This window comes from Macaca mulatta, chromosome 10, assembly GCF_049350105.2.
Source record: "Macaca mulatta isolate MMU2019108-1 chromosome 10, T2T-MMU8v2.0, whole genome shotgun sequence".
NCBI lineage: Eukaryota > Metazoa > Chordata > Mammalia > Primates > Cercopithecidae > Macaca > Macaca mulatta.
In genome coordinates, this window is record NC_133415.1 from 111,209,854 (window position 1) to 111,233,776 (window position 23,923).

At 40.4% G+C, this 23,923-nt stretch overlaps 1 protein-coding gene and 1 long non-coding RNA gene across 5 annotated transcripts in view; both read left to right on the forward strand.

Annotated features, from left to right (window-relative positions):
• Positions 1 to 23,923, forward strand: part of VAPB (VAMP associated protein B and C) — a 57,250-nt gene that overhangs the window by 16,931 nt on the left and 16,396 nt on the right. For 3 of the 4 annotated variants that reach the window (XM_077948144.1, XM_015148712.3, NM_001257488.1), the window contains 1 exon segment: positions 12,256 to 12,408. The exons of the other annotated variant lie outside the window; for it this stretch is intronic. In XM_077948144.1, coding sequence (XP_077804270.1) covers positions 12,256 to 12,408 — 153 coding nt within the window. 4 annotated transcript variants of the gene reach the window in all.
• On the forward strand, positions 14,045 to 18,274 carry LOC144332203 (uncharacterized). Its single transcript, XR_013400080.1, has 2 exons — positions 14,045 to 14,339; positions 17,750 to 18,274. It is a non-coding gene; the product is annotated as an uncharacterized LOC144332203 (long non-coding RNA).

The window sequence follows — 23,923 nt, forward strand, 5'->3', positions numbered from 1 at the left end:
AAGGAGCCCTTGGCTATCCCCATTTCAGTTATTGTGATGGTGCAGGGAGTTTCTTCATCATACCCACTTCCATCTTAGAGCTAGTTTTATTTCTTCTTTTTTCTTTCTTTCTTTCTTTTTTTTTTTTTTTTTTTTTGAGATGGAGTCTCACTCTGTCGCCCAGGCTAGAGTGCAGTGGTGCGATCTCGGTTCACTGCAACCTCCGTCTCCCGAGTTCAAGCAGTTCTCTTCCCTCAGCCTCCTGAGTAGCTGGGATTACAGGCATGCACCACCATGTCCGGCTAATTTTTTTATTTTTAGTAGACAGAATTTCACCATGTTGCCCAGGCTGGTCTTGAACTCCTGAACTCCCGAGCTCAGGCCTCCCAAAATGCTAGGATTACAGGTGTGAACCATCATGCCTGGCCAGGAGTATTTTTTTTTTTTTTTTTTTTTGAGAAGGAGACTGGCTCTGTTGCCCTGGCTGGAGTGCATTGATACTGTCTCACTCGGCTCACTGTAACCTCCCCATCCTGGTTCAAGCAATTCTCCTGCCTCAGCCTCCCAAGTAGCTGGGACTATAGGCGTGTGCCACCACACCTGAGTAATTTTTGTATCTTTAGTAGAGACAGGGTTTCTATATTAAATGTAGAAGAATATAGAGGAATGTAGATTAAATGTAGAGGAAGAGAGACTGCTTTTGGCCTGAGCAGTTGGGTGAGTGGTGGTTTCTTTACTGAGATGAGAAGCATTGAGTTTGAGGCAGGAGAGTGGGGACTCAAGAGTGCTGTTTGGACATAAGAAACTTGAGATGCTCAGTACACTTGCAACGAGAGATGTTAAATAGGTAGTTGAGTCTGGAGCTCAGGGGAGAGGGCCAGGCTGCAGATAGAAATCTGGCAGTCAGCTTATTGTTGTGACATAGAACAGTAAGGAATAATTTCTTCTGACTAAAGAGATTTGGTAAACCTTTCCAAAAGAGAAGACATTCGAGCAAAACTTTGAAGAATGAGCATAATTTCCAAAGGCAGAGAAAGGGGAAAATAGAAAATATTTTTCATCCAAGTCTCACAGCCTTTCCTCTGGCCTCTTGTTGAGTTTAAGAAGCTGCTGACCTGGTTGATAATTTCTTACCACTGGTATAGCCACTTAGGTTCTTTATTGAAAAGGAACCAGACCAGATTACACACTAACTGATAAACCACATTCTACTAGTTTCTCATTGTTCACAAATTGAAAATTCCAGTTGGATCGTCGAGGTGCAGAATGCTCAGCTTGTTCTTCTCCCTTCTTCTGTGTATCTGGTGTGAATTGGGTGTGTTGATTTTGGTGTGGAGGCTTTTTCACATGCTCTCATCTCCACTAAAGATGGAACACTTTGGGGAAGTTTTTACTTCTGTTGATACTGACTTTTTGCACTTGAACTGTTAAAACAACTACAACCACGAGAAACTGGACCCCATGCTATTTTATCACTCATACCCCTAACTTGAGCATATTGTCTGTCTTGACTCATCCTGCTTTGTGTAAAATGTGAATCATGTTTTGCCACTCTTCTAGTTAGATAGATTTTTATTTGGAGTAGAATATTGCTTATCTTTTTGTTTATTTTTGTGATCATTGTGATCAGAAATTTTGGTCTTTCAAGTAGAGAATAATTACTAGATGTCCGCTAGTCAATGGGATAAAGAGTGCATTGAAAAAATTCAGTTTATTAAATCGTCTAAGATCCTTTTAGAACTGATACAAAATTAATCTGTGAATAATCTTCCACTGCATGATAATCTTAGTGCTGGATATAGATAGAATGTATGAAGCCTCAGCTCTTATGTACTCCTTTTAGCCATTTTTTCTATTATAAAAAAAATCTAGTGCATTAAAGAAAAGTAGTGACAGTATTTATCTTTAGATGGTCTTTAGTCTTTGAAGTTCATACAGCAGCTTTTGTCAGAATTGTAGACATGGGTGTTTGTCTTGAATTAATGAGACTACTGCAACTTTAAACATGTTTTAAGTGATAACCTTGATTTTTATAAATTATACAAGCATGACTATCAATGTTGATTTGTCAGTTTTCAACAACTTTACAAGTCTGAACAAGTAGAAAATTATTTCAAAAGAACCTTGTTTGGATCTCACATAAACTACAGGTAGCTTTCTGTATATGAAAAAAATTTTAAGTACAGAAAAATACAGATAATATAAATACCCCAATATGGAGTAGCTAAATGTTAATAATTTGTTAGAAGACTTGTTTTAAATCTTTCTTTAATAAGTAAAACTTCACTAATAATTTATGACATGTCTGTACTCCGTATCTGCTGATTCATACTCCCTCCGTTTTTTTTCTTTTTTTTTTTTTTAACTCTGCAGAGGAATTTAATGTGAACTATTTCCATTTTTTTCTAGATCACTTAATGTAGTGTCATGGTGTATGGATGACTTAACATGTTTTTGAGACCCATCAATTGTTGAAATACAGATCTAGTTCATTCTTTTAAAGAGTTGTATAGTATTCCTTCATGAAATTTTAGCATTTTTATTGTAAGATAATTCTTTATATATTTTGAATTCTAGTCACTTATCTGTTATATAAACTGTAAATATCTTAGTTTTCCAGGCTGTTCCTTACTGTCTAACTTTATATTTTTTCAGGTAGCTTTCCTGAGTTTGATCTGAGGAATTATTAAACTACAATAGCATGCCTTCCGGTTTAGTTTTCCCACCCGTGGAGTTGGTGGCCTGGGTTTTGTTTCTTTCTGCTCTGAAAGAGCTAGGAAACTAGTGAATTGAGCAAGCAGCCTGCAAGGCTGGTATAGTCTGTTTCAATCAAGCTGGCTTCTGGTGTGCCTTTGATGGCATCATCGGTGAGAGTTCTTGGTGTTGATTTCTCTTGCTGCAATAACAGGTGTGATGTTTCTCAGTAGCTGACTGGCTCCCGAGGATACCAGGAGGATACTTTATTAATTTAAAACACTTTGCATTCTAAGAGTTCTTCAGGAAAGTTATGTGTCTATGGGTAGGGTTCTTTTTATGTGGTTATTTCAAAATAAGAGCTATACAATTAGGCTTTCTGCTGGAATATTGGAATATAATGCCTGTCATTTAAACACATTGGTTGCAAAGCTTTAAAGCTTTATTTTTGTTTCTAAAGCATTGATTTAATGTGTGAGCTGACAATTCAATCAAGAAAATAGATTTTTAAGAAAACTCCACTGTCCTTATTCTTGAGTTCATGGTTATTTAAGAGCTCACTCTCTTTGAATATCTGTTAGTATGGTGTCTTTCATTTTTTAGGGAGGGGGCAACTTTAAAAAAAAAATCACCATACAGTAATTATGATGAAAGCATTATTGACACAGTGAGCATTTTTAATACCTTCGACCTATATATAAGCAGCACAGATTTAGAATGATTTCAGATCCAGGTTTTGAAGTAGGTGTCTGTTTACAGGAAATGCAGCAGAATCAGAGTACAGTGACCTCTGAGGAAGTCTCCTATTCATGCAGCATACATTTTTCCTGTGTTTGTGGCGCTGTTCTAGTTCGGAGGATCTGGTGATGAATAGGATAGACACCCCGCCACGCCCCCCACTCCATGTGGAAACAGGAAAGGAACAAACAAAATATGTCCTATGCAGAAGATGAAAAGGGTGTAATGCTGGAACGGGAGCAGCAGTCGTCTCGGTATTTATTCACCCAGAGCCTGGATATGCATACAGTGGGTGCATGGAGGAAGAATACAGTCATTGTGTGAAGTAGATGGAAGCATGGCATGGCTATTTGTTCATTCAGCAAATATATTTATTGAGCATCTGTTCTGTGCCTGCGAGTGTTCTAGGTGCTGATGATCAGTAATGAACAAGAGGGACGAAAAAGTCTGTGTTGGTGGAGTTTCCATTCTAGAAGGGGAAGATTGATTTACATAAACAAGAAAAGAAATAACGTGGGGATTGGTGCACTGCAGATGGGTATGGACAGCAGAAAGCAATAGGATACTTTTTAATGAAAATAGACTGTCAAAGGGTAAAATTTAAAGATATTAATAAGATACCCAACAGATTTTACTTTAGAGTGTCTGTGTCCCTCCATTTTAGTGTATTTTTCCCACATACAGTCTTCTGTATTGAAACCTCAAGCACACTTTTATTGTCTTAACAAAATCCATCAAAAGTCACAGGCTTCTGGAGACAGATTATTACCTTCCCAGAAGGTAATCTTTTTAGAGCTGAAATGAAATATGGTAACTGGTTTTTTGGAGAGGCTGTGAAAAGGAGAGATGCTGTACCTAATTTGTGTTTTCAAGAGTATAAAATAATACAGCTTTTTTTATGCAGAGTGAAAAAAACTGTTGTGAAGCTATTAACTCTAAACTTATATCTAGAAAGCTGAGACCTGATAGATTATATATCAAATTGGTATATAACTTATTTAGTAACATATAGGTTGAGTTTCAAAGTATTGTAGCTACATCAGAAGATAAATTACAAAGGAAGGATATGTATTTGTGAAACCAGAATTTCATGAACTCTAGAAGAGGAGCAATCATTTTGCACAACAAAGAATCTTTATTCATATATATACACACACACACAATACAGATTTTCAAAATCTCAATAATATTTAATGTTAGAAATGTTAAGGGGGATACAACCGAAAGTGAATTAATATAAAAGACCAAATACTTTTTCCTCTTCCTTTTTTTTTTTAAAAAAACATAGTTTAGAACAGTTTTAGGTTCACATGAAAACTGAGCAGAAAGTATGCACAGAGTTCTCATGTAGCTCCTACCCCACACATGCATAATAGCCCCCTCCACTGGCAACATCCTACACTGAGTGGTACATTGGTTACCATTGGTGAACCTACATTGACACGTCATTGTTAGCCAGAGTCCGTAGTCTGCATTAGTATTCATTTCTAGTGTTGTACATTCTGTGGGTTCTGACAGTGTATAATGACATGTATCCACCATTATAATATCAGAATAGTTTCACTGTTCTAAAAATGCTCTATGCTCCTCCTCTTCTTTCCTCCCTTAAGTTCTATCAGCACATTATTTTATTTTCTTATTTTTATTTTTTGAGACAGAGTCTTGCTCCATCACCCAGGCTGGAGGGCAGTGGGACGATCTTGGCTCACTGCAACCTTCACCTCCTGAGTTCAAGCTATTCTCCTGCCTCAGCCCCCTGAGTCGCTGGGATTACAGGTGTGTGCCCCCACACCCAGCCAATTTTTGTAGTTAAAAGATGGGGTTTCACCATATTGGCCAGGCTGTTCTCAAACTCCTGACCTCAAGTGATCCGCGCCCCCACTCAGCCTCCCAAAGTGCTAGATTACAGGCGTGAGCCACCACTCCTGGCCAACACCTTGTCTTTTTATTGTCTCTGTAGTTCTGCCTTTTCCAGAATGTCATAGAGTAAAAATCATACAGTATGCTACCTTTTCATACTGACTGTTTTCACTCAGGAATATGCATTTAAGGCTCCTCCGTGTCTTTTCATGGCTTTGATAGCTCATTTCTTTTTAGCACTGAGCACTTTTTCAGTGTCCGGATATACCACAGTTTATTTTATCCACTCACAAAATGCTTCTGCATTTTGGCAGTTATGAATAAAGCTGCTATAAACATCCATGTGCAGGTTTTTGTGTGGATATAAGTTTTCCACTTACTTGGGTAAATACCAAGGAGGGTAATTGCTGGATTGTATGGTAAGAATATGTTTAGTTTTGTAAGAAACTGCTAAATGGTCTTTCAGAGTGGCTGTGCCCCATTTTTCATTCCTACCAGCAGTGAATGAGAGTTCCTGTTGTTCCATATCCTCACCAACACTTGGTATTGGTAGTATTTTAGAATTTGGCCATTCTAAAACCTAACAGTAAGAGAATGAACAAATGTGTAATAGTATCTCATTGGACGTCTTTTCTTTTTTTGTTTTTCTGAGATGGAGTCTTACTCTGTCGCCCAGGCTGAAGTGCAGTGGCACAATCTTGGCTTACTGCAACCTCTGCCTCCTGGGTTCAAGTGATCCTCCTGCCTCAGCCTCCCCAGTAGCTGGGACTACAGACATGGGCCACCACACTTGGCTAATTTTTGTATTTTCAGTAGAGACAGGGTTTCACCATGTTAGCCAAGCTGGTCTTGAATTCCTGACCTCAGCTGATCCACCCGCCTCAGCCTCCTGATGACAGGCGTGAGCCACCGCACCTGACCAGACATCTTTTCATATGTTTATTTGCTCTCTGTACATTTTTGGTGAGGTGGCTGTTCAGATCTTTTGCCTATTTTATTTTATTTTGTTATTTTACTGTTATTTATTTATTTATTTTTTGAGACGGAGTCTCTTTGGTTCTGTCGCCCAGGCTGGAGTGCAGTGGCGTGATCTCAGCACATTGGAAGCTCTGCCTCCTGGGTTCACACCATTCTTCTGCCTCAGCTTCCTGAGTAGCTGGGACTACTCAGCCCGTCCCCACGCCCAGCTAGTTTTTTGTATTTTTAGTAGAGACGGGGTTTCACCATGTTAGCCAGGATGGTCTTGATCTCCTGACCTCGTGATCTGCCTGCCATGGCCTCCCAAAGTGCTGGGATTACAGGCGTGAGCCACCGTACCTGGTCTTCATTTTCATATTACTGAGTTTTAAGAGTTCTATGTATATTTTGGTTGACAGTATTTTATTCGGATATGTTTTTAGCAAATATTTTCTCCTGGCTTGTGGCTTGCTTGTCTTCTGCAGAACAGATGTTTTTATTTTTAATGAAGTCTAGCTTATCAGTTATTTTTTTCATGGATTTTGTTTTGGTGTTGTAAGTAGAGTCACCTCCAAATCCAAGGCCATCTAGATTTTATTCTGTCATCCTCTAGGAATTTTGTAGTTTGGTGTTTAAATATATTTTAGCCTTTATTTTCTCGTAGAATTGCTGAGTTAAAAGTAAAATTGTGGCTGGGCGCAGTGGCTCACACCTCTAATCCCAGCATTTTGGGATGCCAGGATGGGTGGATCACTGGAAATCAGGAGTTTGAGACCACCCTAGCCAAGGTAGTAAAACTCCGTCTCTGTTAAAAATACAACAATTAGCCAGGTGTGGTGGCATGTGCCTGTGGTCCCAGCTACTTGGGAGGTTGAGGCATGAGAATCGCTTGAACCCGGGAGGTGGAGGTTGCAGTGAGCCGAGATGTGCCACTGTACTCCAGCCTGGGTGACAGAGCGAGACTCTGTCTCAAAAAAAAAAAAAAAAAAAAAAAGGTAAACTTGTATATTTACTCCTTAAAAACATCTGTCTTGCCATTTAGTAGATAGGATGTTATGCAATTCTTGAGGTAATAGATAGGTAAGGCCTAGATTGAATTTTCAGTTCATTGGGAATTTTCATTGTTACTTTTTATAATTTGATGGGACATGAACTTTTAAATTATTCTTTTGTAAAAAGGTAGTATTTACATTTCCTGAAAGGAGGGATTTTAATTTTTCTTCCATGGGTCTTGAATGAATAATTACAGAAAAACATTTAAATCATATGTAGATCAGGAGACTGTTTAAAGATTTAATGGAATACTTTTCCCACAAAATGCTCTTAGGTTTCCTGACAAGTTTATTCAGCCATTTTTTTATGACATTTTCAACACCTGGAACCTGACCTCTTAATGTTGTTCTGGAATGTGACTGTCTTCTTTGACCTTTAAACCAGAACTTTGTACATCTTAAGGCCCAATTTTTGTAACTAAGAGTAAAAAGCAACTATTTCTTCTTTCACTTTTAATGGTGTGCAAGTTTTTGCTGGTATTGTAGTATTTGCCTTCTAAAACAGGTCAATTCTAGCCCCTCTTACTGTCTTACTCTTACCTCTTATTTCCTTAAACACAATTTAAAATGACAAAAATCCAAGCACAGTGGGTCCTGGGGGAAGGTAGAGGAAATAAATTATACTATGTTTAGCTTTATCTAAATACATTTTAGAGCATGTCAAGGAATTCATTTTCAGTTAGTGCTGTTTCATAAGCATCTTCAACAAACTCACACAAATGTTCACAGGTGAGTATATGCATAATCTAGGATGTAAAGGGCGTTGTTTACATTATTAAAAAAGAGTAACAGTTTCAAAGAGTATTGCCAATTTCTCCCAAATTCATGTTTTTTCAATTTTTTAACCTCCCATTTCACATTTTAGATGCTTAGTTCCTAGTTTTGCAGACATTATCTGAAATAAGGAATAGAAGATTAAAAATTATTTAAAGTATATGCTGTGGTTCTAGAGACACATCATTTTTTTATCTCTAAAAAGGAAAAATTCTAAGTTTAGAAGGAGATTTCATTTGTAAAATTGACTCTGTACTTTATAAGTAGTGTTTAAATTCATTGGTGATAAATATGCATGTTGGTATAGTAAAATCCCATTTTTTACATAATGCTTTAATGGAAATGGCAGTTTTATGAAATGAAAGTGACTAGTAAAAATCTGAATGATGCTCATAAGCTTTTACATCATTTTTATTGAGGGTTTTGTGTATACTAATCCATTAATACAGGGGAAAAGTAGAACACTAACATAGTTTATTTCCTATAATTATTCAAATCGAATATAATTTATTTTCAATAAAATTCTTGGAGTAAATTGACCAGAGTAGGGAGAGGAAGGTTGGCCTGTTCTTACAAACTATCTTGATTTTTACCTATGGGACTTTGTTGTTTTACCAATGATGTTGTTTCATTGCATATATTTTCAGTATAGTTCCCTCCAGATTTTTACAAATAAAAGCCCGTGAAAGGCCAAGAAATCCCAAGCATGTAAAGACCTAGTATTGCAGAGGGAGAAATCTGGGATGTTTATTTTATCCTGTTTATTATTACAGATATTGCTTGTCTTTTAACAATTTAAACTTCCTTTTATGTGATTTATGTAAGTTGAAGCACCATTAAGATTGCTGTGTAACAGCAATTAATTGTGATGCAATGGATTAACCTGGGGAAATTTTTAAAAACAGTTAAATATTTACATTTACATTTGGCTTATTTTTGTAGAGTACTTTGAAGAAGAGGTCAGTGTAAGAAATACACAAATACTTAAATTTGGGATCCTCACACCCCAACTTCATAAGGGGGAGAGGAGGGAAGGAAGAGACTAGAAACTGAATTGGAAACTAGCAAGTATTCTGGATTTCATCACAGTGGAATCTTGCCAGCATCCTGGTTTGCTGCTCTCACTATACTTCAAACCATTTTAGAAAAAAAGATCTATGTATTTTTGGATGTTTTGGGGGCCATTATGAATTCTTGGCATTCTGCTCTGAAGATACTTCCATGTTTTTGAGGCAGAATCTTGTTGAAACTAGTCACTTTAAGCTTTGATTAAGCTTTGATTTAGAACGCTTTGTGGCCTGAGAGTTTCTGAATCACATTCAAACTGTCGTTGAGTACCTGTCATCCTTAGGCTTTATATTTGAAAGCTCACCCTAATTTCAGGTGTCTCTTTATGTCGTGCACATTTTTGTCCACTTTTTTCTCCCTTCCCCCAGTGTTGCGGTGCTGCTGTGCTTATGTGGAGTTCTTCTGAGTTGCAGTTTTTAGATGAGGGTCAGGGAGTGGATGTACATGGTGATTTGCTTGTGCCTTCATAGGTTTGTGTGTCCTTTATGCCTGTCTGTGTGTGTGTTTTATTGCTGCTTTGACCCTAGAAAATCAGAGCTTGCATAGCTAGTCTTTTCCCCCCTACTCTGTGAGTGCTGAAGTGATCCCTTCCTTAAGCAAGCAGAGAGACTTGGAGGACAGCTTTTTCTCCATCTTTATTATGAGTCAGACTGCCTGTGTTGGAGAGTGGAAAAGGGTAGTCACGGAGAGTGCTGCCTCTATCATCTCCCCAGCACTGCTTCAGCACCAAGTGTCCTGTTTCTCCCTTTATGCCAAGAACTTGATGCAAGGATGGAGCAGCATCAGCATCTGGCTCTCCCTTACTGTAGCTGAAAATCCTTTTGGGCCACAGGTACCTGGCCTCCTTTGTACTCTTAGTTTTCAATGGGGAGCTGACTTAGAGTGTAGTGATAGAGTTGTTTGTGATAGAAAGGTAAGCAAATGGAGAAATTCTCATGGAGTGTTGCATCTGTGAAGATGTCACTGCTCGTGGAATGAGAATAGTGTTTGTAATAATAATTCACAAAACAATAGATGATGCAGTAGTATAGTCAGTTCTGCTGTAATGCATTCCTGGAATCACCACACTATACTGAATAGCTCAGTAAAAACCACAGGGCTTTTGAGGGAAGTGTGGTTAGGAGCACAGCACTCAAAGCCTTTGTTGGTGACGCATGCACAAAGATAGGGTGCTGGTAAAACCACAAATGCTACAGCAGATATGGCATTTTTCTTGAAAAAGACCCAAAGTTTGTCTGTGGATATGGACATCAGAAGAGTTGTTTTCTTGAAGTAAGGAGGATTACCTGAAATCATATGGAAAGTTGTAATACCAGGTGTGGATAGGTGTGGCTCATTACCCACAAGGTGAACTGAGGTATCCCGTAGGTGGTTGAGGTGTGTGTGCTTGTAAGTTTTCTGTATTTGTTTGCGGTTGGGTTCAGCAAGGAGCAGTTTTCTGTGTTCCCCTAGTGTTGATAGCAGACAAAATCACGCAGAAACAAATATGAAAATTGTTTATGCCCAGAATATCCCTCTAATATGCACATGAGTAATGTTGGATCAAATTTATGTTTTCAGAATAAGCCTCATAGCAGAACTGGCTGTCGTTTGATTTTGGGATTGAGTCCCATTTCCTTCCTTCCTTATCACCATTTTTGATTTCTTAATTTGTATTAAGGTAAGCCCATATCAGATTGATTTTTTTTTTTTTTTCATGCCCTGAGCATCTCAAGAGTAGAGACACCAGCCTGAGATGTTAATTTTGCTGGAGATAATCCACACACGGGTGGTTTTTTTCTTGGTGAATATGTGGATTGAGACCTTTATTTCATGCAGCCACGGTGCTGGGGCTACAGAGATGGGTAAGGCATAATCCTTGTCCTTAGGAGCTTCGAGTCTCATCGAGAAGTTTTTCAGAACATACATTTGAATGACTTTGTTAGGTCAACATTACGTATTTGTTTGTGAACACACAAGCACACACCCTTTCCCCACCTTCACTTCTGATTTCCTTGCAAATATAAAGACCAGAGTAAAGAACTTGCCTAGAGGAAACACAGAAATACTTATCTACAGGTGAAAAATATGTAAATTTGAAAAGGTGTTGAAAAGGACCTCAGTTTTTGTAGCCACCTGACTAATAAACACAGAGATCACATGTCCACCATAGAGGGGTAAATGCAGAAAAGCAACTTTCAGAGTAATAGGAATAGTATTATTTCATTATTTGTTAGCCCCCATCCCTTGCACATGTCTGCATGTATATTGTTTGTGTAAACATAGATGATGTGGAAAGATCTCCCATGTTGTTAATATTAGTTATCTCGGGACAAAGGAAAGCTTATTCCTGTGTATACATCTTTTATTGTTTGGTTTAAGAAGCATGTTTTACTTTTTTAATTAAAAAAATCTAATAAAGTAGGAAGTGAATAAATAATAGTAATAAAAAGTATCTTCAGGCCACTGAGCCTGTTTGAACCCTCCCGGTAGCCTCAGTAGTTAATACTGTCTGTAATGTTTCAGGTGTGGACTGCCCAGCAGGACTCTGAACTTCTTGCTATAGCCTAAGGTGATACAAAGTTTTCTGTGGCAACACTATAATGTTGAGAGTTTCTGTGTTTATAGACCATTAACACCTCAAAGTCTTTCTTCTATCTGCTCCTCTTGGCACACTGTGCTTTAGATAATCATTTTGGACCGAGTTTAGTCCTTTGTGCTCTCCCTGTTAGATTTCATATTGTTATTGTGGAAACCAGTATTTAGCATGGGTAAGAACTGGCCTTAGATGCAAGCCATCTGGTTACAGATCCTCACTACCACTATCATGAAAACTTGGACAAGTAACTTGTCCCCCCAAGCCTCAGTTTTCTCATTTACAAAACAGCAATTATCATAAAGTTGTGAGGGTTCAGTGAGATGCTGTATGTTAGAATACTTACACTAGGTACCTAGTGAAATAGTGGGAACATGGTAAATATTAGACGTTACTGGTAGTACATTAACCTCAGCTCATCTCTTTCATCCATTGGCATGTTAATGAGATAATTGTGGATCTCAAATCTTCCCTTAACTGTATTTATAGCTCTCCTTTCCACAAACCTTCTCAACTTTCCTCATGAGACCCCCAATCAGTCTCTGTCTCATTCTACAGGTCCCTTCACTGATGTTGTCACCACCAACCTGAAGCTTGGCAATCCGACAGACCGAAATGTGTGTTTTAAGGTGAAGACTACAGCGCCACGTAGGTACTGTGTGAGGCCCAACAGTGGAATCATTGATGCAGGGGCCTCAATTAATGTATCTGGTAAGTCCGGAGATGAGGCCTGGAGGGTGGACTCAAAAGGCCCCTGGACAGTAGATTTTCTTAAAGTTTATTTGCAGTGTAGCAAAAGAAGAAGATAGACTTCTCTCCACCCACCCCCCCATCCCACCCCACAATCCTCCACCCCACAATCCTCCACCCCCGATCAGAAAGCTGGGTCCCAGTCACCTGTTTTTCATAATTAATGCCTCCTTGTTTCAATGCTTACAGCCCCTTTGCACCTCAATAGTTAGAGCAAAACTGAAGTGATAACTTTAGACCTCACTTCAGAATGAGTTTTGTTTTCACTCCCTTGAAATTAAATCTGCCCTTTGGCAATAAATATAAAAGGGCTAAACAAACTTAATTTTACTTTGTGGGAGAAAGCTAAATGGAGTTATTTTCTTACTTAAGCTAAATGATTTCTGACATTAAGCTCATGCCATTTCCAATGATTGGCCACTGCACTTTACTGATTGTGGAACGCCAAGGGAGATGAGGGCTGAGGAAATTGGAATATACTCGAGGGTGTCAGTTTGGTGCATGTCTGATGGCTTTCCCTTCTGTCTGCGAGTGCATATATTTTCCAAAATCCAGCTTTTGAAAAGATGCTGGTAAAGTGCCCAAATTGAGAATTGGATTTCAGAGTTAAGGAGATGTCAGTGATGGGTTGGAGTTTAAATGCATTTTAGAAATGGAATAAACTTTCAGCTCATTAGAACTTCTCCAGCCAAGAAGGAGCTCTGGGGGAGTGTGTGTTTATCCTGTAAATATCAGGTGACTCACTGTCACAGAGGCTTCTGCATCAATAGAAGCTACTGCTCGTTTGAAGTGAGTACCTCTCTGGCTTTTTCCATGATAGATTTTGATTGTGATACTTTTGGCTATTCATTTGACACCTAAAAAAAAATGACTCACCTCTTCGGAAAAATATAAGGTGTTTCATTATCTGATCATTTCTGCAAACTCTTATTCCCTGCATCTGTTGGTCTCTCTCATTATGGTGCACCCATGCCAGCTCTCCCCCTGTGCTTCTCTGAGTCTGCAAGACCTGATCTGGACTCTCGAATCAGGTTATTATCTTGAAGTCAGGAGGGTGGAAGCTGGCATTGATTGAGTGACTTCTGTGTGCTGGACCTGCACATGTGCTATCTCATGTCATTTCTCTTACCTGCCCTGTGAGGGATGCGTTTTTACCTCCATTTTACTAAGAAGTAGACTGGTGGTCATAGGATCATGAAGCTAGCAAGTGACAGAGCCAAGATGTGGATCATTCTGACTGGCTCTGAAGCCCATGCTCTTTGAACTGCAGCGCAGCACTCTGGAGAAAGGAAGGGACTGGGATTTTGGCATTTCCATATCCTCTGGATCCGTATGGTTTAAATTTTTCTGTTGACGTCAAGGGCAGCTGAAATTTTATTCCCCTGTTTTATCTACTTTCCCGCCTCGATTTCCATGCCCGTATCAAATTTGAGCAAATTTGTCAGTAGATGAAAATTACCAATTTTCACAGTAAGAACAGGGAACGCAGCATGGTTTTCTGAATAAAAGAATCTCAGTAGGTAGTTGTACAATGTTAGTGTGTTTTCTGATATAAAATATAAATATGTATGGGTGGGTGTAGGTGTATGTCTCTGTCTCTTTTTTTTTTTTTTTTTTTTTTTTTTTTGAGACGGAGTCTCGCTGTGTCTCCCAGGCTGGAGTGCAGTGGCGTGATCTCGGCTCACTGCAAGCTCCGCCTCCCGGGTTCATGCCATTCTCCGGCCTCAGCCTCCCAAGTAGCTGAGACTACAGGCGCTCGCCACCACGCCCGGCTAGTTTTTTGTATTTTTAGTAGAGACGGGGTTCCACCATGTTAGCCAGGATAGTCTCGATCTCCTGATCTCGTGATCCACCTGCCTCGGCCTCCCAAAGTGCTGGGATTACAGGCTTGAGCCACCGCGCCCGGCCTTTTTTTTTTTTTTTTTTAAGACAGAGTCTCACTTTGTTGCCCAGGCTGGAGTGCAATGGTGCCATCTTGGCTCACTGCAACCTCCCAGATTCAAGCAATTCTCATGTCTCAGCCTCCCGAGTAGCTAGGATTACAGGTGTGTGCCACCACACCTGGTAATTTTTGTATTTTTAGCGGAGACAAGGTTTCACCATGTTGGCTAGGCTGGCCTCAAACTCCTGACCTCATGTGATCCGCCCATCTCGGCCTCCCAAAATGCTGGGATTACATGCTTGAGCTGCTGCGCCCGGCATCTCTGTCTCTCTTTCAGGAAGATCCATTGTTTCCCCATCATAGGAATTTTTAAAAAGCAAAAGCAAACTCTGCCTTTGTTCTGATCTATGATTGCTTACACAAGGAAGACCAAGACTTTGTGGTTGTGGCCTTCCTTTGGCAGATGAAGTAAGGCATAGAGTGTGACATAGTCACCAAGGGTCACGTGGATGGTCATGGCAGCACTGCTATTTGAAGCTGGTGGCTTGGCTCCTGATCCAGTGCTCTTTCTGTCATACTAAACTGCCTCAGTAGTGTTAGAGGATGACCCCACTTATGAATGAATATAAAAAGTACCATCATTCTCAAAGTTTAATGTATTTGGGGGGGAAAGTAGTTGAATAATAAAATGTCCATGTGTCTGTAGACTTTCTTCCTAGATGAGACAAGATCATATCTGCACCTTAGAAAAGGATTCCTTTGTTATTATTTGGTATTTATCCCAGTGCTTAAGGGGAACCAAGGTGAAGCCAGATATCATTGCATTTCTAGGACAGCCTTGCAAGTCAGCAAAGGAGACCAGCCCCATTTGCTGCAGTTGTATTGCTGAGGGACTACTGCATCATTTATTAGACGTGCATAGCTTGGGATAAAAAGCACTGCCTTTTTCCGGGAGTCCTCTTGATATTAATACAGCTACATGATGACATCTTGGTGAGTCAGTAGAGTCCTCAGGAGGAGGAGGATACCAGTGGACAGGCAGTGCAGATTATCCAAAAGCCAGCCTCCCCTTTTCCCCGGAGGTGCACATGGCCAAGCTTGGTTTTACCCACTCTCTTCAAAGATTAGTGGATTTGAGGTTAGGAAACCTGAACAGGAAGACCAGTTATGCTGTTTAACCAGCTGGCTGAATTTTGACCAACCTATTAACCTTTCTAGGTTCTTGTTTTCTCACTTGTAAGGTAGGGAGAATAGTGTCTACCTTACAGAATGTTTACAAATACTGCAGAATCGACAGCATGGTACAAGAGTGGTACATTTGTACATTGTTCTTCTTCTAGCTTTGACAAAATCCGGCTAGTTTTTGAAGAAGGTGGATTGCATAATACTTGAATTGACTGTTTAGAAATAAATCAACCCCTACATTTTGTTTGTTTATGGACCTTTCCTAATTTTGAGAAGAAATTTGTATTTTCTCTTCCTTGTATAATATTCATTTGTTTTATAGTGAAAAGTTGCCAGTACATTTTCAGATATAATCTTTAAAAAGGTGGCCACCAAATCAACTTAAAATACTGCTAGCATTGCCCTGCCCACCACCCAGAGTGGGCAGGGCATACCTAAGAAGGACATGACCAGTGTGCTTTTCCCATTTCTGAAAACCCTTGGGATGCACTAGCCATTTGGGAAGGCTATAAATCATTATTTTAAAGAGAGGAGGGATGGAGGGGGAAGGAAAGAAAGAGAGGAGGGAAGCAGGAAGGTGGGAAGGGAGGGAGGGTTGATGGTAATGATGTCTGCCCATGGAGCTGGCACCTGTGCTGGCCAGAGGGATCAAGGTTTTGAAGGCACACAGGTCTAGATTGTGACATGGAAAGCCAGATGTCTTTGAGACATACCCTGTGAAGCTCTTCTTACCTTTTCACATTACCCTCATATTCAAGGGACCTTACATTGTGCTTCAAAAGTTCAGGCTCTGACCTATCATGCTATTTTCTTCAAAACATGGCAGATCACTTATTGGGTCCTTAAAAACACTCCCTTTTATAAACTCACGTGGTAAAGTAAGAGTGGACACAGGCATAACCTAAACTTTTTGTGTCAGTGGTTTATAATGTGTGGGCTTTACCAAAGAGTTGCTTTAAGATATGGTCCCCTGGACCTATAATTTGAATCCTTTTCTTTGTCCTTTCCATAGGTGCTTGTCTTATCTCATTTTTATTGTAGCCCCTTCTGGGGTTTGTGCTTGTTGGATGAGACAGCATGGTAGGTAGGGGGTGTGGGGGGCTTTCTCTTTGCATTCACTGGCCCAGAATTGCTGTGGTTTTGGCCCCTTGCTCCATGATACATACTATCAACTAGAGATGGTTTTGAATTATTTAATCTGGACCTCAGCAAAATAGGTACACTTAAATAAGGATTGGAGAACGGGACGTTGGATATTTTTCCTCCTGAGATTTCAAATGTAAGGAATAAAGAACTTTTTGAATTAATGAATTGTTTTGAGGCAGTGGGGGATCTTCCCAGTTGTTCTGGCTTTACAAAATTAAATCTATTTTCTGAACTGTTTGGTGGGAAAATATTTTTAAGGTACATAATTTCTGAAAATCTCTTTATGGTAAGCTGTTAGGTGGTTGTGGATTTTTTTTTTTTTCTTTAGTGTTTCAGTTAATAATGAGGGAGTTTTCCATTAATATTCCAAACCATGTTTGCCAGCGGATACAGCAGGTGAAGTGGTAAAATTATGGGCCCATCAAAAATACTTACGCTTCCTGTAATATGATATTAAGTTTAATATTTTTATAACCTTCACTGAATTCTAATTTCACTAAAGTAGCAAGCATGCTTCCATTTGTAGTTCAATTATGTACATTGGTTGCCTGTGTACCAAGCAAATTAGAAATGCAAAATATCTGTGTGTGGAGGGGGGCATTGGAAAGAGTCATTAAAGATACCAATATTTAGGTACGGATGTACTTTACTAAGTGTACCTTGGGAATTGAAAATGAATTAAAGACAAACACAAAACTCCCAGTGTCTGAATCTGTATTTTAAATTAGAATTCAAAGGATTAAGGAGCAGTATTCATTCCTGACATACAGCCCTTTTCAGCACTCTTTTCAATCACATTTAAAGCATAAAGTTTTTCCAGTAAAATCCTCAGGACAGCCAGGTTCGATGGCTCATGCCTGTGATCCCAGCACTTTGGGAGGCCGAGGTGGGTGGATCACCTGAGGTTGGGAGTTCGAGACCAGCCTGACCAACATGGAGAAACCCCGTCTCTACTAAACATACAAAATTAGCTGGGCATGGTGGCACATGCCTGTAATCCCAGCTACTCAGGAAGGCTGAGGCAGGAGAATTGCTTGAACCCAGGAGGTGGAGGTTGCAGTGAGCCAAGATCGTGCCATTGCACTCCAGCCTGGGCGACAAGAGGGAAACTCCATCTCAAAAAAAAAAAAAAAAAAAAAAAAATCCTCAGGACAGAGCATGAACATCAGCAGCTCTTCTTGGATGGAAACATTGATCAGTTAATTTAAATGGATAGTATTGTGATTAATAATTAATCCTTTTAAGATTTCCCTGACTCGGTTTAATATAGCTGTTTGGTGGCCCTGGACCAGTCAACCGGGGTGCACCTTTCAGGTGATTAGCACTAGGGTATAAGCGCACAGAGCCCTTAGACAAAGAAGCCAAATATTTATCCATCAAGCACTGATAGTGGGAGCTGCGTTTGGGGTGTTTGGGCTTCTTAACAGCAGCATTCTTCTTAGTTTGATTGTTTGCTTTGGAAGTCTCTGAAAAGCGAAACTTTTTTATAAGTGGTTTCCATGAACCAGGCTTATTACTCTCAGATAACAACAACTCACATTCATACTTTAAAAGATGTCTTTAATCTTTTTCACCAGATGAGATTCTGGTTAAACAAAAAGTAGAAAAAAGAAATTTGCCCACAAAAATTCAGCTTAATTATGCTTTTAAGGGTCTTTACACATTTACTGTAATACTTAGCTTTTTAATGAAGAATTGTTACTTTTCTTGTGACTATGACATAGTTTATTCGTTACATTTTCAAATATCAAGATCGAGAGGACTTATACATTTCGTCTACCTCAGTTAGCTGAAGGTAACTTCAACTATGTACAGCATAACTGAGAAGCAAAAAATAAGCAAAGTTTTAAGAAGCCAAAAGTGATTTTCTTTTTGCTCATTACGGGTCCTTGCATACTTACACACTTGAGGGCTCTCCAGTCTTGAATGTTGTCTTGTTTATTCTTACCTTAGACTTACTGTTAACCCTGTCCTGGTTGCCAGCCCATCACAGATCAGAATAAAGGGAAAGGAGTAGAGAGGTGGCCACATTGAAAGTGGCCCATGTGACAGCGCGTAGCAGACAGTGGACGTGCTGGGCAAGAACACCACAGAGAGCAAGTGCGGAGCATTCAGAAATAACATTGGGGAGCCGGAATTCCTTAAGCCTCGGGGAACTGTTCCATGTTTTAGGTGATCAACCCCAAGAGACACAGCTTGCAGGTTTCACTAATATGGTATATAATGGGGGTTCATGTCACCACATAAGAGTAATCAGAAAAGGGGTATGTTGTATTCCGTTATAAATGTTAGAGGAGACTGAAAAGTATGTTGGATTTTTGAAAAAGATTTACATTTTAAAAGATATTTATAAAAAAGAGTGAATAAGCCTTGTTATTTGGCCAGTGCCTGTAGATAGCAGTCCTCATCTTCCATTGATACTGGAGAAAGGAGACCTCACTGTCAGCACATTTGTACTAGTCTCTGCACAAATAAATTAATCAGACTGTGAGGAGTTTGTTTTCTAAGACAGAATACACAAACTGGAAAATCCTGTAGAGAACACAAAGACTCTTCAGTGTTGACTGATTTATTAGTAAATGCAATTCATTATTTACTTGCTAGACTCAGAGTTCCATCCATGGACCCCTGAATAGGCAGAGGTCCACCAAGGTAGTCACGATCTCAACGTGTTGAGGACCGTAAAGGAAATGATAAATTTGCTCACAGTCTAAAATGTCCGACTTCTTTGCTTTAGGCTAGAATTATTTCGCCTTGTTTAGGTAATGCTGGTTATCTCCAGCTCATCAGGAGCTCTGCTTGGCATTTATGTATCTGTGTCTTTGATTACTCTCAAAAAAGTGGATCAGTGACTTCATTCCGATCCTATAAGCGCAGTATGGTAGAGGACAGTCTTTATGCAGGCTTTGTGAGAGGATAGGGAGTGCGAGACTGAGGGCACTGCCATCAGAAGCTGGAAGCCCTATCTTGCCCACTTGGAAGGGAGGGAGTGACTCTGGGAAGTAGGACAGAAGAAAAGCCAGCTAGTGGGGGTAAAGGAGGGTTTCGTCTTTGGGCTTCTCCAAGGATATTTCTAGGGAGAGCATGATTCAGGAACACTTTGAATGTTGGAAGAGAAGAAGGTGCAAACCTGTCAACTAATGAAAAAAATGCAAATTAGCACCCAGAATGTGAGCTATTAAAACATTAAGTTCTGGGCTCAGTCTCACTGGGGAGAAAAGGCAAACATGTCAGTAGGAGCTTAGGAGTCTTGGAGTTGACAGTCTCCTAACAAAGTAAGGTGCCCACAGTAGGCACTGTGGTATGAAATGGTGTTTCAGCAGGAACTGTGATGTTAGAAGGTATAGCACAGCACAGATTTTCCAGGTGCAGGCCCTGGGCCAGCAGCAGCAGCAGCAGCCCACCTGGGGACCTGTTAGAAATGGGAGTGCTCATTCTCACTCCGTCCCTGCTAACACAGACATTCTGGAGGTGGGGTCTAGCAGTTGGTGTTGTAGCAAACATTCCTGGTGATTCTGATACTCACTGAAGTTTGAGAACTTTTCCCTCCAGGGTTCTTATCTACATTTTATTATATTTATATATTTATTTATTTTTGACAAAGTCTCTCTCTGTTACCCAGGCTGGAGTGCAGTGGTGCCATCTCAGCTCACTGCAACCTCTGCCTCCCGGGGTCAAACGATTCTTGTGCCTCAGCTTCCCCAGTAGCTGGGATTACAGGTGTGTGCCACCATGCCCAGAATTTTTTGTATTTTTAGTTAGGGATGGGATTTCACCATGTTGGCCAGGCTGGCCTCAAACTCCTGGCCTCAAGTGATCTGCCTACCTCGGCCTCCCAAAGTGCTGGGATTGCAGGTGTGGGCCACTGCGCCTGGCCTTATTTATTTACTTATTTATGGAGTTGGGATCTTGCTGTGTTGCTCAGCCTGGAGTGCATGCCGCTCTCATAGCTCACTGTAGCCTCAAATTTCTGGGCTCAAGCAGTCCCCTTGCCTCAGCCTCCCAAGTAGCTGGGACTACAGACATGCACCACCACGCCTGGCTATTCCTTACAGTGTTCTGTCAGAGGATTAAGTCCTGGAAGATGGGGTATATTGACATGTGAGTAGAGTAAGAGAGAATCAAGAGAAACGTGTCAGGCAAGGCTGACATGATAAGAGGAGACTTTGATGATGATCGGAGAGCGTCACTGGGTCTAAGGACATAGGGGCATGGTGTGTGGCCTGAGTGACGTGCACACCTGTTGGAGCAGAAGGGAGGCCTCCAATAAGAGATACCAAGAAATCCAAGAAGGGCCAGATTGTGAAAAGCTGAACTGATTGCCTTTTACTTAGGACATAGTTACTCTTACAGGAGGTTTTTGATTTGAGGAATTAACGTGATACAAGTAGGGTATTAAGGTAAGATTAAATGTGTGGAGTTTGTAGGGGCTAGGCAGGGTGATTTGGTTGGGAAAGAAACTAGAAGAAACTTGGAAAAATCTCTTAGTTGGGAGAAATCTAGAGAGATCTGTGGGCCTGAGCTGAGATTGTAGGCATGCAAAATGTGGAGAGAGAGATTTCGAAGATAAGATTCTGAGATTAAAAAAAAGTGAAGCATGTGCCATAGTGCTTGTTAGACTTTATTTGCTGTTACCATTATGATGCAGATGAAAGTGATCTGTGATTTGCTTGGGTTCTCAGAAGCAGCATTTATGCTGCATTTAATCAAGTCATCATTTCTCCAAGGGGTGTGTGTATATGTTTTAAGTAGCGTATCTTCTGCGTTTCTTTTCTGTTGAGGAAACTCTGATATTATTGATCCAATGTTTTATGACCCCAAAGGCCCTTTCTTAACAGGATCCCAGTTTGCAATCTGTAATACAACAGGCATTGTATCACAAAGCGTTAATGTGGATGAGTAGTGACCTGGCTTCCAGGCTGTCTTCTGGTAACAGACTTCTTTTTAATGTATCAGCAGATACATTTTAAAAGTAGGATAGATGATTCATTTAAGAGGGCTTTATCATCAGTATCTCTGGTATTCAAGTGAAGAGATACTGGTGAATACCATTTGGTGTAGCATAACAGTGCTTAAACTTTTTGATCTCAGGACCCCTTTACATTCTTAAAAATGAAGACACAGCTGGGCACAGTGGCAGGCACCTATAGTCCTAGCTACTCAGGAGGCTAAGGCAGGAGGATCACTTGAGCCCAGGAGTTGGAGGCCAGTCTAGACAACATTAGCAAGACCCCATCTCTTTTAAAAAAAAAGTGAAAGTGAAATAAGTTAATGGGAAACTGTTTAATAACCTGCCATGGAAAAAAGTACATAATTTCTGTCACCGTTTGCACGTATGGAGCTGAAAGAACTAATGATTAGTAGCATTCTGTCATGTTTTTATAAAGTTCCCACTAACAGGATAGAGCAAATTGAATTTGACATGAGATGGTAGTAGCTGAAAAATACAAACTATTTGATGTGAGTTAGGGGCCATGTTAAGCAGGATGTGGATACCGAGGTACTCCAGGAGTTTATGAAGTTTCACAGAATCTGGGTGTCCCAGATCTTCACTGTGGCTCACTGATGTCGGAGCCCACAAGCCAAGGAGAGCTGGTGGTGGCAAGCACCCCCCTTAGATGTTCCAGGTTGGTAGAAATCTAGAAGTGAGTCTTTGGGGCCTGAGCTGAGATTGTAGGCATGTAAAATGTGAAGAGATTTCTTTTCAAAGATGAGATTCTGAGATTTAAAAAATGAAGCATATGCCATGGTGCTTGTTAGACTTTTTTTTTTTCTCCAAAGCAAAAACCTTTTATCAGATCAGAAACCTCCCATAAGTACCCACCTTATACCTAGAACTTCCTGAAAGTTGACATGCCAGTAGGGCATGGTTTTTATTCCCAATTGAAAAGTTTCTATTCAACAGTGTATTTAGGCATCTGTGTATATATCTGCTCAGTCCTCTGCTTTTGCAGAAGGGCTGTTGGACCTGCTACCTCAGGCTGTCGCCGGGGCTCCGTTAAAGTGATTGCTTACACCCACTGCCTTGTGGTGGGTGTTTATGTCTTCTCCCCTGCCCATGAAATGGTCCTTCCATGTCTACACTGTGGTGACTTGGTAGGTAGGATGTTCTAGGCCTGGAGCTGTGCTGGTGACATCTGTAAGGTCTGCAGTAAGGGGGCAGTATATCTCAGACAGTGCCCTTCTGTGGAGGTAGAGCAAGCAGTTGCAAAGGCGTTTGATTAGAGGAGCATAGGTAATGCCCCATTCCTTCCGTAAGGAATGTGTGTGCATGCATATGTGCTTCTGTTTTCACCTGAGGGCCAGGTACGTCCCGAAAACTCAAGACCTGGTTTGTGTAAATCTCCTTTCTCTTTTTAAACTGCAGATTCTACCAAGAGGGGTACTACTTAGAGCCACCAGTGTGTTATTACTTAACCGCATTGACTTACTTAACCATATTGTTTACCTCCTGGAGGGCCTGTGCTATTTGTTGTAGCATAACAGTGCTCAAACTTTTTGGTCTCAGGACTCCTTTACATTCTTAAAAATGAAGACGCAGCTGGGCACAGTGGCAGGCACCTATGGTCCTAGCTACTCAGGAAGCTAAGGCAGGAGGATCATTTGAGCCCAGGAGTTGGAGGCCAGTCTGGACAACATAGCAAGACCCCATCTCTTAAAAAAAAAAAAAAAAAAGGACCCACAAAGCTTTTTGGTTTGTGGGGTTTATCAATATTATATTAAAAATTAAACTGAAAATTTGTAAAATTATTTAAGAATGACATAATTACATGTTAACAGTAACATTTTTAATGAAAAATAAGTTTTCAAAAAAATTAGTGAGAAGACTGAAACTTGACGCGTTTTTCCATTTTTTGCCAATTTCTTTTCTTTTTTTTGAGATGGAGTCTGTTGGTCAAGCTGTAATGCAGTGGCACGATCTTGCCACTGCACTGTAGCATGAAGGACAGAGTGAGACTCCATCCTCCCAGGTTCAAGTGATTCTCATGCCTCAGCCTCCCGAATAGCTGGGATTACAGGTGCCCGCCACCATGCCCGGCTAGTTTTTGTATTTTCAGTAGAGACAGGGTTGCCTCTTGGCCAGGCTGATCTCAAACTCCTGGCCTCATGTGATCCACCCGCCTTGGCCTCCCAAAGTGCTGGGATTACAGCCGTGAGCCACCGTGCCTGGCCTGCAAATTTCATTTTTCTTTTTTTTTTGTTTTGAGGCAGAGTCTTGCTCTGTCACCCAGGCTGGAGTACAGTAGCGCAATCTTGGCTCAC